At 39.5% G+C, this 14,024-nt stretch overlaps 1 protein-coding gene across 5 annotated transcripts in view; it reads right to left on the bottom strand.

Moving 5' to 3' along the window:
* The window catches only part of RB1CC1 (RB1 inducible coiled-coil 1), a 69,930-nt gene that overhangs the window by 4,810 nt on the left and 51,096 nt on the right, over positions 1 to 14,024 (bottom strand). Inside the window, exons 18-23 of one of the 5 annotated variants that reach the window (XM_036830331.1) lie at positions 13,687 to 13,741; positions 12,623 to 12,670; positions 10,196 to 10,254; positions 8,042 to 8,178; positions 5,702 to 5,772; positions 4,681 to 4,955 (exon numbers count right to left, since the gene is read on the bottom strand). In XM_036830331.1, the coding sequence (XP_036686226.1) occupies positions 4,878 to 4,955; positions 5,702 to 5,772; positions 8,042 to 8,178; positions 10,196 to 10,254; positions 12,623 to 12,670; positions 13,687 to 13,741 (448 nt within the window). In that variant the 3' untranslated portion in view covers positions 4,681 to 4,877. The other 4 variants (XM_036830332.1, XM_036830333.1, XM_036830334.1 and 1 more) reach the window with 4 other exon arrangements.

The raw sequence follows: 14,024 nt of genomic DNA, 5'->3' as shown, positions 1-14,024 counted from the left end.
TAAACATATATGCACAAAGACATTTTAAAAATAAACAAGACCTCTCGACCCCCAACTTTGAGTAAGCAGGAAGGAGGATATAAACGATCCACTTTAGAGCACTTATGATAAATGCATAGTCTTAATTTCTAGCAAATACATATCTTTCGGTGTTTTTGTTCTCTCAGGCCAATGCCGGAAAGAAATGGAATTCATGTAAGCTACTCCAACCATCGGAATAAATTGAGCCATAAACCCAGGGTTTTGGGGTTTTCCTCTCTCTCCCTCAACTGGAAGAACATTATGCTAAGTCAGGAGTAATCGATGTGATTCTCACTGAGCTCCTAATTCTGAGACATTGGCCAAGTCACTAATCACTCCAAACCTGTTTTCTTGTCTTTAAAAGGATCAATCCAATAGTGACGTCACAAAAGATGGTGGATTAGTATCCAGAGAATGTGTCCCTCCACTTTAGATGCAAAAATCCTCAACAAAATTCTAGGAACTGAATTCAACAGATTAAAAGGATTACACAAAATGACCGCCGGGTGGGGTGGGGAGGTCTATTCCAGAATGCAAGCATGACTCAACATATGAAAATCAATGTAACACATAACATTAATAGAAGGAAGGACAAGAAAAACACATGGCCATCTCAATGAATACAGAATAAGCATTTGACAAACTTCAACACCGCTTCGTCATTAAAAACATTCAACAAACTAGAAACTGAAGGGAAGTTCCTCAACATGAAAGCCATACGTGAAAAACCCACCACAGTGAGTAGCATACACAATGGCGAGAGACTGAAAGCTTTCCCTCTAAGATAGGAACACAAAGATTCTCATTTTCACTGCTTCTTTTCAACACAGTATTGGAAGTTCTAGCCAGAGCAATCAGGCAAGAAAAAGAAATAGAAGGCATCCAAATTGGAAGGGAAGAAGTAGAACAATTTCTATTTGCAGATAATCTGATAATTAAAGAAGCAATTCCACTTATAAAATCCAAAAGAATAAAATACTTAAAAATAAATTTAACTAAACAAGGACTGTATACCAAAGGCTACAAAATGTTTCTAAAATAAAAGAGGATATAAATAAATGGAAAGACATCATGTATTTATGAACTGAAAGACAGTACTAAGATTGTCAATACAGGGACTTCCCTGGTGGCACAGTGGTTAAGAATCCACCTGCCAATGCAGGGGACATGGGTTTGAGCCCTGGTCTGGGAAGATCCCACATGCTGTGGAGCAACTAAGCCCGTGTGCCGCAACTACTGAGCTCGCATGCCACAACTACTGAGCCTGCGCTCCAGAGCCCGTGAGCCACAACTATGGAGCCCATGTGCCACAACTACTGAAGCCCACGCACCTAGAGCCCGTGTTCCGCAACAAGAAGCCACCGCAATGAGAAGCCCGCGTGCCGCAACGAAGAGTAGCCCCCACTCGCCGCAACTAGAGAAAGCCCGCGTACAGCAACAAAGACCCAACACAGCCAAAAATAAATAAATTAATTAATTAAAAAAAAAAGATTGGCAGTACTGCCATAAAGTAACCTACAGATTTGATGCAATCCTTAACAAAATTCCAATAGTCATTCTTCCAAAATGGAAAAACCAATTCAAAAATTCATATGGAGGGAATTCCCTGGTTGTCCAGTGGTTAGGATTCCATGCTGCTACTGCAAGGGGTACAGGTTCGATCCCTGGTCAGGGAACTAGGATTCTGCATGCCTCACGGCGTGGCAAAAAAAAAAATCATATGGAAACTCAATGTACCCTAAAGAGTCAAACAATTTTCAAAGAGGATCAAAGTTGGAGGACTCATAATTCCAGATTTTAAAACTTATTACAAAGTTTACTATAAAACTCAATATAGTAAAGACTGCAGTACTGACATAAGGACACACACACACACCCACACACACACCCGCCAATGAATCAGAACTGAGAGTCCAGCAATAAGCCCATACGTCAATGGTCAAATGATTTTCAATGACAATTCAGTTGGAGGAAAAAAAGTTTCTTCAGGTGGTACTGGGATTACTGGATATCCACATACAAAAGAATGAAGTTGGACGCCTACCTCACACCAAATACACAAGTCAATTTAAAATGCATCAACAATCTAAATATGAGTTAATACCACAAAACTCTTAGATATGACATCAAAAGCACAGGCAAAAAAAAATTAAATTGGACTTTATCAAGATGATAAACTTCTGCACATCAAAGGAGATTATCAAGAAATTGACAAGATGACCTACAGAATGGGAGAAAATATTTGTAAATCATATGAGCCTAGTATCCAGAATATATAAAAAAAACTCTTACGACTCAACAACAGAAAGACAACTGAAAAAAATGGGCAAAGTGCTTGAACTGGTATTTCTCCAACAAAGATATACAAATGCCCCACAAGCACATAAAATACCCACTTAGGATGGCTACTAAAAAAAAAGTCATGATAATATAAATGCTAATGAACCAACCAGAAAGTAATATACAGTGCAGGAAAGATACAAGCAGAAAAGGTTCTTGTGAAGTAACTAAATCTTCGTATCATATGAGAAAGTAAACTGAAAATATAAATTGATTTATCGAGAAATACCAGTATAGTCGTATAGTCTGGCACATTAAAAAAAAAAAATGGCCAAACAAGCAAAATTACTTCCACGTGGCAAAACTGGGAAATAGGACAGGGGTTTAAGGGCATATTAATTTTTTTGAAAGCACATACATGTTTTATACCATGATAATTTTTTTAAATAAATAAAAATGAAAGTTTGTATAATTTTTGCTCATTCTGTTCTTAGGATATCCAGGTACTTTTGCAAAAGTAAAACTATCCACGTAATTCATGTACGCTTCAAGTTTACTTGCAGTTAAATGTGACTTAAACTTTCATTCTCATAATAAAGAGAGCTACATTTCTACTCGAGTTTGAATAGTGAATTTACAGATTCTGATAAAGAAATCTTTATAATAGCTAATGTTTATTCAGTACTTAACCTGTTTATCTGAAATTGTTCAAAGCCCTTTATAATTTTCATCACTTAATTTTCAAAATAACCTTACGAGGTAGGTCTTATTATTACACCATTTTATACATGAGAAAACTGAGGCTCAGAGTTTATGCAACTTGGCCAAAATTAAAGTTAGACCTGGGACTAAAGCGTGGACATTCTGATGCCAAGGCTCACCTCAACGACCCAATGGTAAGAACTCAACCAGGCTTCATTTTTCTTCTTTTTAACTAAGAAAACTGCATTTTCTTTTTGTTTGCTTTGTGAAGGTTTATGTGACCACTGATAGCATGGATATGAAATGGGATATAAGAAAAACTCTAAGCAACAGAAGCCAACGTTAAAGAGCGACACTCCTGAGATGTCACACGTCAGCCCACAGCCCCACAACACAATGACCACGTGAAATCTCAAGTCAAACAGGCCCCCGGCAGATTCATTCAGACCAACCTCACCGGCTTAGCAGGACCACTCTGTACATAAAGTTCTTTAGTGCTTTGATATTCTCTGCATGAAGATGTAATGGAAGGATTGAATAGAAACATGTGAAATCATTTGTTCATTTATTCATTAATATGTTGTCAAATCCAGTTTTCTATACACTATGGTGTTTATTCCATTTTCTGTACTATTAGACATACATATTTAAAAAAATATTTAACTTATTTTTATGAAGAAATTAAATATTTTCTGAAAAAAAGAATCACTTTATTATTGTTCTCTAGCAATAAACCTGAAACAAGTCTCAACCAGCTCAACTACTCATTTAAATACCTCTGCTCTGTGGCAACTTAGCTAAAGATCGGCTTCACACAATTCTATTCTACGTAACACTGTTTTACCCTGTTACATAGCATATAGTTAAAGAACATTTTTGTAATAAACATGTTTCTCTTTTGATATGATACAGAACAAGTTTTTCACACTTCCCAGCAATCACTCAAATATATTAAAAATTGTATCCTTCTTTAAAAGGCACACACATTTACAGGTTCAAATCTTTATTGTTTTAAAATTCTACATGTCTTTTACAATACAACGTTTTGTTATATTTAAATGACCTCTAAATGGTTAATGTACAATGAATACGATTTTTCTGAAACTGAACCATGAATTACGACGTCATCAATAAGATTATTCTGAACAGAATAATAAAGTGTTGGGAAGGTCTGTGTGCTGCTTGAGAAACTCCCACTAGCTCACTCCTCCCTGTAGAACCCAGGCGACCAATCTGTTCAAAGTGCTTTTGAAGATTGCTGATTATGGCTGATCTTAAAGTCAGTCAATCAAATAAGAGTTCCTTTTTGTAATGAAACATCAAAGGGCATTTAAAAAAATAAATGAAACAATTTGTTTTAGTAATCTACAGAGGCAAACTCAAAATTATGATTATCTGCATGCAATGACACTCCTCTTTAAATAGTTTCGAAGAATTTATACATTTTATAAAGAATGTGTTAAAGAGTGCAAGTTTTCTGATATTGATTTCACAAAAGGACAAGTGCTGGTAATAACAACTAACACTGAATATCTAAGCTCAAGCTAAGGTGTACGTAACAGGCGAAGAATATGGCTGACCGTAAACCACAACGCACGGCGTGTGCCCTTTGAGAAAGTGAACTGGTTTGGTCCGCATTTCTAGAGTTACTTGGGTAGAAAAACAAAAACAAAACCATTTTAACTCAGCCAAGGGTTTTGATGAATTTATTGTTCCTAAAATGTAGCCAGGTAAAAAGTAAATGATATACACTAAAGAAGTATGCTGTCGTGTTGACTTGTATATAAAAAGATGGCCTGTTTTTGGAGTGATGAATGAGCACTGTTGGGACAGATCAGAAAAACGTCACAGAATGCCTCAATTTCTTCCATAAATTATACTTTCTTATTCCATGACACAGCTTTCACTCTGTAAAACTTTGTCCCCAAAGGAACTTTAAATCTGTTTTGTGCCTAAGACAGAAAGAAAAGGGTGATTAAACCAAATTACAGAGGTACCATCCTACCACACTGTGCAATGCTCGATCATTGTGGGGAGAGGGGTGTCTTTATCAAAGGACACAGATCCGCCCCTCACCAGGTGAGCATATAACAGACGAGCCACTAATACTGACGGCAGGGTCGGTAATCACTGCTAAATAATACAGTACAAAGTGAGCCATATGTTATTATTTTAAACATCAAAGAAACCTCAACAACACACAGGTCAAGTTCTATTGCTGTTTCGGTGCACGGGGTCCACAAACGAGCTAGGAAGACTGCTCACTGGATCTCTCTGACTCTACAGCACTGACACTGCCGACATCAGTCAGGTGCACTCTGAGCCATCAATATCTCACAGTATCTTTCTTCAGTGGGGGTAGCATTATAAAAGTAAGGAAACATCAGCTCTACCTACAAACAGATTAATCACCAGTTATGCTGTGTTCCTTCTTTGCACATGAAAACACTAGTAATTTAATACTCAGAACAGAAACTTGTTGTAGTTTTCCTGGATATGTTGATAGCTTGTTGGCCATCTACCTCTACTCCTGGAAGGTAAATCACATAAATATTCATAAAATTGCTGGTGCAAACTCACACTCATTAAATTCAGGCCTAATTCAAGTGAATCAGAGGCCAAGAAGAGCACTGCTCTGCATAAAGCATCCTGAGAATCTTCTTACAACTCCTAGGTCCGCGTCCCACGATGGGCTTACCTTTTTGGCCTGACAGTACTCCTTCTCCATCACTTTTCCAAGGACCCATGGTCTTCGAGATGCACCTGAGGCTATGGAATCAAACCATTAAATTCTTTTAGAAAGTACAACTATAATTATTCATGAAAACATAACTGCCAGAGTCAAAACAGTTTAATGACATTCTCGAGAGTGAAATCACAGAAGTGCATAACAATTTATAAAACAAAACTGAATTTTACTTTTCAACCACTAATTTTGGCTTCACTTACTCATTAAGTGCAGATGGTAAGTCAAACCACAGAACTGACAAAGTTCAAGAAACAAAAACACAATCTGAGTACAAATCATGAACAAATAAATCTAGGAATTCTAAATTAGCTCCACAGTGCCACCTACTGAAAGTGCTAACACATGACCTTTTCTGCTACTGAAAGCAGACAGTTACACAGACAAAATTTATATTCTAGGTTCAAAGCAAAGCATTGTCTTCTCTCTTTCTTTTTGGCACCACAATGCAAACACAGTCAGTGCACGATAAATAACTAATACGGATTAAGGATGAAAGAAAGTCTAAAGGGCAGTACTTGTGTGGAGGGGAGATTAAAATATGTGGAAGGAGACACGATGAAAAAGCTAGTTCTCACACGGCAAAGTGTGTAAGAGATAAATACTCATTCTCTTTTAAAATTCATCAGAAGAGAAGTTGTCATAAAAGAGTTGATTCCAAAAGTATTCGACCAATAAATTATCTGTTAAGGGTAAAGCCTCTGAGAAGCTAAAACTGATTTTTATTCCATAAACCTTACTTGGCATGATATAAAAAAAAGATATCCTGAATAAACCATCTGAAATGAACATACAGATACTACCATGTGATACAAAGATAAAAAAACTCCTGGACCACAGGATATGGCAAGTCTACTCTAAGGACTAATAGAGCCCTTCACAGATAATTCACAATTTCTGAAAAGAATCATCTAACACTCATGTCCAAGGAGTGATGAGTCCCCGTCACGGGCATAACAACGCCCTGGTCACCCACACACCCCCAGGGCAAGGAGTCGGTAGGCAGCATTACCCCAGCTGGCATCCTGTTCTGTATGTATGCATGTACGTATGTACGCATGTATGTACGTAGGAAAGGAGGGAGGGACGGAGGGATGGAGGAGGAGGAAAAAAGAGGGGGCTTGAGTTCTGTGGTAAAGACTGTTAAATAAATTCTTTTCTGTGGGACTTGTGAGAGTCTTTACAATGCAAATGCGTGTGGTAGACAGTGAGAGGTTACTAGATGTAAACACTGAACTCTTCCTGTTCTTAGGAAATGCAGAGTGAAGTAGTTAAAGGGGCAGGATGTCACTTTGTGTGGAAACAAACGTGCGCGTGCTTGTGTACAGCCGTGGATCAGTACATTTAGACGTGCACAGGCAGAGGTAATGCAAATGGGGCAGAATGTTAACAGCAGGTGACTCTGCGTGAAGGGATATAGGGCTTTTTTATACTGTACTTATTTATGCAACTTTTTTGGTAAATTTAAAAATCATTTTCAAATAAGTCTAAATAAATGAAAAACAAAAAACCTACCAAAAAATTCAAGAAAAAAAATCAAGTTCATTGTTTTCAAGGTACACAACCAGTAAATTAAACCGCAAGCTTCTCTCCTCATTTTTCACGGTCACATTCTACATAACCCACCGCCAACAGCCACGGTGGCGCGATCGTGTGCGGCCTACTTCAGAGAACGGGCATACGACCATGTTCACACGGCATTCCAAACAGGAACATCAAGCCAAATGGACACACAGTCTTGTTTTTGAATAATTCTATTTAACCTAAGTATCCCAGGGCACCTATTCTGTTCTTTTTGAGTTCTTTAAAGATCAACGTAATGGATGATAGTAATATACTAATTGTAATTTAGTATACTTTAACAAAGCTTATTGCCTTTTTAAAAAAATTTACTGACAAGTTCAATGAAAGAAAAAGGTAGAAACAGGATGATAAATAGGAGAGAAAAGACATCTTATAATTTAAAAGAATTTATTTTTGCCAAAACAAGTAATGCCCTTATAAACAAATGAGCATGTTATATTGAAGCTTAAATAGATATGAGAATTTTAACAGTGTAATTCTGCTATTGCTAGAGTATGAGATATTTGATCCAACTGCATCAGCAGAATCCAGGAAAATAATCTGGATAATGAAGATTTTAGAAAAACAAACAAACAAACAAAAACCTGATTAGGCAGAGTTCCTGCTTACCTATTTAATTCTGATATAATTAGACAACGTGGGAGAAAAATCTTTAATATATTCTCTCCACTCTAGGTTTACTGTTTTGGTTACAGATGTGACACTTACCCCCCTCACCTGGTTTGAGGTCCAGGGCAGGCAGCGACTCCGAGTGCAGGAAGTACAAGGTGGGACTCACGGTGAAGAGCACGTAATTGTCATGGCGTTCGTCCAGGATGATGAGGACCAGATCTCCCACCTGAAAACTGAACAAAGGAATGATTTCATTGATCTAAGGAGTCACCTTGATTCTGCAATGTTCAACGAAACATTCAATTAACAATGCAATAGGGGGCTTCCCTGGTGGCGCAGTGGTTGAGAATCCGCCTGCCAATGCAGGGGACACGGGTTCGAGCCCTGGTCTGGGAAGATTCCATATGCCGCGGAGCAACTATGCCCGTGAGCCCCAACTACTGAGCCTGCGCGTCTGGAGCCTGTGCTCCGCAACAAGAGAGGCCGCGATAGTGAGAGGCCCGCGCACCGCGATGAAGAGTGGCCCCCGCTCGCCGCAACTAGAGAAAGCCCTCGCACAGAAACAAAAGACCCAACGCAGCCAAAAATAAATAAATAAATAAATAAATAAATAAATAGATAAATTGAAAACAAAAACAAACAAAAAAACACAATGCAATAGGAAATTTCATATTTACATGATTTTGTTTTACTCTACCCAGGCCCTCACGGGAATGCTGGACATACACAGACGCTCAAAGGCTATCGCGAGCAACCGCCAAAGACCCAAAATTTTTAAAAATAAAATTTCCAATACAATCTACTGTTTAAAAGAACACAACCCAAAAAAATGCTTGGGTGAGGGGGAGAAAAAGAATACCCATTATAGTTCATCTAGCTATAGAAAGAATGTATTCATCCTAATCTTTCATTTTACAATAATAAACATAAATTGAGGGAGCAAACTTACAGTCACAGTGGGAAAGAAAGAACTACCTTACACTACTTCTCCAGTCTCCAAGTAGTCTCCTCAATTTGAAAGAAAACCCAACTGAACTAGCTGCATGTACTTAGTTAGGCTTAAACAAGTCAACAGCGATGACTGACTCAGGGTGAAGCCAGGAAGGAGGGAGCAGGAAGGAAAGAGTAGGTGTGACCGCCTAGGGTGTCTCAGCTGGTGTCTGTCTCTTCAGGGTCCTTCAGAACTGTCGTTTGGAATATCAGTTCAAAGTTAATCTAGATCTAAGATAACTTAGTGGGTCCTATACCTAATAAATCATTAACGTCACTGGGGAAACTTTAAAAAGATAACAGTCTATCATTCACTAATTATTTATCCTACAATTAACTGCCTGCCTAAAAAGATGTGACAGGCACTGTTTTGGAGGATAATACCTTAAAAAAGGAAGACAGGGCCTCTCTGAGGCAGTTTTTTTTTTTTTTTTAAACTCATCTCTCTCTAATCTTTGAAAGACCTTATATTGATTTGACTTGACATATAGCTGGTAGATAAAGACTGATACACCCAGCCCTTTCAAATCACTGAGAAAAGATAAAACTGTAATGAGAAGTTAAAGATCAGTAACCAGGAGTGCCTGATAACCGAACATATGGTCGATGGATCTATTACAGACAAAACAGAGGGTCTTATTTATTTTTAAGTCAGTCCTGACAAGTAGAGAAGAAATGACCAGTATTCACGAGCTGCTAACAATGCTTTATCAGACACCCTCCTTTCCAGTAGCCCATGCCCAAAACCAATACATCACTATGGGGTAATTTGGTCCTGGAATATTGTCTATTAAATTATTCAAGTGATAATTTTAACAGTGTTATTATGGATTTGTAGCATATCAATAAAATGAAGTCTGAGAAATAAAAATGAAGAAACACTCCAACTTCAAATATCAAGATTCTCCAATCTAAAATGAAAAAGACTAAGGTGATAAATGAGATTTAAAAGAGATGGCACCAGCTGAAAAGGAAGTAGAATCCAAAAGGCTTCAGGAATGTATGTGTAAGTGATAATTAAAGCTATGATAGGAAGGACTTCGAATACAATCCTAACGTTCCCAAAATAATTAAAAAAACCTTGCTTTTCAATAAAAAAAAAATGTTAACTACGAATGAGTACAAAACACTCAGCTGACTGAACCTGAAGTTGAAAGATTATAGCCATTGAAATACATTTTTTCATTGACAATTCAATACTACTCAGTTCGTTACATTATTTTCACAGAAAAAAGCACAAAATACAAATCAAATACTTACTCTCTAATAGCTATCTTTTCCGAATGCCTTGAGGATACGGAGGACATGCTCTGAGACATCTAGAAAGAGAACAGTTCACAAAGCTTACACAAGTAACATGTTCTCTCTCGATGCACTTACTAGGTCCACACTGCAAACATCTCTTCCAACGTTACACACATTCACGTCTGTGTCCCAGTTTTCAGGGTCCAAACTTCTCTGCTCCATTAATGTAATTCCTTTCCTTCAACAATTACTTTCAGTGGACAAATTTACCTACACTTTTACTTATGTTATTTCTTAATCAGGTTTGGCTGGATTAAAAACTGAATACAGAATCATTTTATTTATAAATACATATTTAATCCTAAAAAATATCACTAGGAAGGAGACTGATGTTTTTCGAGAATTTAAAACCCACTCTTCCGAGCAAGCATTACGCAAGGCAGGGGCTGCTCCCCCTCCTCTCCTAACGAGCATCGCAGGGGGACACGACGGGACACGACGGGACACGACGGGACGGGACACGACGGGACGGGACATGACGGGACGGGACACGACGGGACGGGACGGGACATGACGGGACGGGACACGACGGGACGGGACGGGACACGACGGGACGGGACACGACGGGACGGGACACGACGGGACACGACGGGACACGCCGGGACGGGACACGACGGGACACGACGGGACGGGACATGACGGGACGGGACACGACGGGACGGGACACGACGGGACACGACGGGACACGACGGGACGGGACACGACGGGACGGGACGGAACAGGCTAACTGGCCTGTGGCTGCCTCGGCTCGGCCGGGACTCCCCGCTCCTCAGTCAGGCTTCAGCACATTCCTCACGCTGTCACATGTTACATGGGACACGGGTCCCAAGGTATCCCTCCCAAGCAGAGTGGGCCCAATTACAACCATACAAATCAAGGACAGATAAAATGGATTTCTCTTTGTTCGTAAGTTTAATTCTGATGCTCAGAATTTCTTCCATTTCCCTTTGAACACTATGAAGGGTCTCAATTAATGTTTAAAAACAAAAGAGAAAGAAAACAACAAATAATGACTAGAAAGACCTAAAAGTGTATTCCAACCTGTTTTCAAAATCATCCAAATAGTCTACATGCTGCCAGTGAGAACAAGTTTAACGATCCATTTTTCAGACTGTATTCAACTCTGTTTAGATTTTCTTACAAAAGCTTAAGCTCTCCACGTATTTGTTACAAACAAGGGCTTAGACGTGAGGAAGCACCGGCTGAACAGAGCTGCCGATCGGTAGGAAAGTGTGAGTGGCGCGGAGGAGCGGGTGCACTCCGGATCTGAAGGGCCGGACCCTTTCCCTCGTAAGCCTTTCCCCAGCAGCTACTGTGTGCTGTGCGCCACCTACTGTTCCGGGCGCCAGGAGCGCACCTGTGAACAAAGTGCCTAAACCCTCGCCCAGCACAGCGTCCGTCCCCTCGCCCAGCACAGCGCCCGTCCCCTTGCCCAGCACAGCATCCATCCCCCCCGGGACGCTGCACGGAGCACACGTGGAGCACATCTGTTCTGTGCAGCAGCCCCAGGGGCCGCAGGCAACTCCTCCAAGCCTCCTTGAAGAGGGTTTGCTTCACTCACGGAAACAGCAAATAGCCTTCAAAAAATTGTTTTGGTGATAAATTCATGACTGACAGTCTGGCAGAGCTATGGAATTAATATGTAATTTTTGCTGTTCAAGTTAAGAAAGGCAAAGGAAAGAAAGCAGATGTTTCCCTACAAGACACTTTATTTTTTAAAAAACTCAATTCTAATCAGTACCTTAAATTTTTTCAAAAGTCCTGAACACAGGCCTTAAACTGTTCCTATTTGCTCATAAACTGTCATCATCAGAATTTGAAAAATGAAGCAGTTGCTTTATTAAAGCAGGTAAGACTGACTGTAAAACTGACTCATCGAGCACTTGGTTAGATTCACAGGCTAGAGGAAAGCCAAGGCAATCGAGAGGGCCACGCAGGGTCTCAGGCAAGGTGTCAGGTTCAAACGCCTTGAGTTAAAAAAAGAAAGAAAAAACACCCGTGACGGACAGAACGTGCTGATTCCACACACCTACGGGCGGACGCGTCAACAAGAGCCCCGTGAGGAGGAGCTCTGACGACCTGCTCACTTGACGAAGAGCCCTAACCTGACATTATAAACACATATAATCATGCAATCCTAAGAGATTACAGCTTCTTAGTAATCAGAAAAGACAATCTGGATTTTGCTGGCTGCTTTTAACGTTGTAAGACTGAGGCAGTGCATGTGGTCAGGCTTAAGAGTCAACTGTCCTCAATGACCAGCGCAGCTCAACGAAAACTGCCAGGAAAGAACTAATCACACCACACAGCCTTCTGATCTTTATAATGCAATGCAATGCAAGCAGTTTAAATGTCAAGATCAACTGGGCGAGAAGACCTTACCAGTCTCTGATTCAACCGCTTGTTTTCTTCTTCTTTCAACTGTAGTGTCTGCAGGGGTGGGAAAGAGAGACCCTCTGGTTTATGCTCGAAAATATAGTCTGCGTACTCAAGCCTGGTTCTACTATGAAAGGTTTGTGGGGACATTTCTTTTCTAGGAATCCTTTCCAACTGTCTTATTTACTGGCTTAAAAGAGAATTAGAACAGTTTTAGGTTTATTTCCTTAAGCCAAGGATTCTCAAAGTTTAATATGCATTAGAACCACTTGTGACCTTGTAAATATGCAGTAACTATCTGAGATCCATCCCCAGAGGCTCTGTTAGGAGGTCGGGCCCAAGAGGAGGAATCTGCAGTTAGAATACTCATGCCAGCAGACGCTGATGAACCTTCACTAACAAGAGCACACGTGCAAGAGCACAAATCTGTACAATTCTGACTCTGAGTCCTTATCAGTTATCTTGTAGGGAGCTAAAGTGTTAAAAATCTTCAAAGCCTAAGCAATGAAAAGTGGTCTCTGAACAAAGATGTGTAAAGTCTGTAACTGAGAAGAAACCCCTTATTACCATTTTTTTCTCTTCACTTCAATTAATCACTATAAACACCCTAACTTTTCTTCATTATTCACATATTCTACTTGTGCCCTATTTAGGAAAACAGTTAATATTTTGTTTTTTGAAATTAATATGTGAAATTCACACTTCTATTGTATTGCTGAATCCTGAACTGTTCCTGGCCACTTGGATCAGAGATGACAGGACTTCTCGAAAGTAACCACAAAAATAACCATTAAAAAAGGTCTGATTTGGGGAAGTCCCTGGCGGTCCAGTGGTTAGGGCTCAACACTTTCACTGCCAGGGCCCGGGTTTGAGCCCTGGTCAGGGAACTAAGATCCTACAAGCCACGCGGTGCAGACAAAAAAATAAATTAAAAAAAAAGAAAAGAAAAGAAAAAAAAAACCTAATCTATAAACACAAAGTCTGCTTTCAGCGTAAGGTTTATTACTTCACTGCATCCCAGAGTGAACGTATTTATTAAACCCTGTGTTTCAAGAAAACGATGCACTTACTCGTTCCAACAGCATTATCCTCTGCCTTTCTTCAGAGAGCATGTGGACGTTTTCTCTAAGAGAGAATGGCTTATTTTAGTTTAAGTCTTAAAATTCTGGACTTCACAGTCTCTAATAAGGTTTTGGAAATGTAACTGTTAATACAGAGCACTTCACAGATTCAAGGGTTTGTACTAAATTTTCAGAAGCAGCCTGTTTAAATTAGGACACATTTTGATGGTGTAGGATGGTATAAAATTTATACCACAGATCCTGAACCTAGACTGATAAACCTTTTGAAATTATGAGCAAAACTTTGTGCATGCATTTTTCTAGGGATAATGTCTTTGAAATTTCAA

This window comes from Balaenoptera musculus, chromosome 17, assembly GCF_009873245.2.
Source record: "Balaenoptera musculus isolate JJ_BM4_2016_0621 chromosome 17, mBalMus1.pri.v3, whole genome shotgun sequence".
NCBI lineage: Eukaryota > Metazoa > Chordata > Mammalia > Artiodactyla > Balaenopteridae > Balaenoptera > Balaenoptera musculus.
This window is presented reverse-complemented; position numbering and strand designations above follow the sequence as displayed.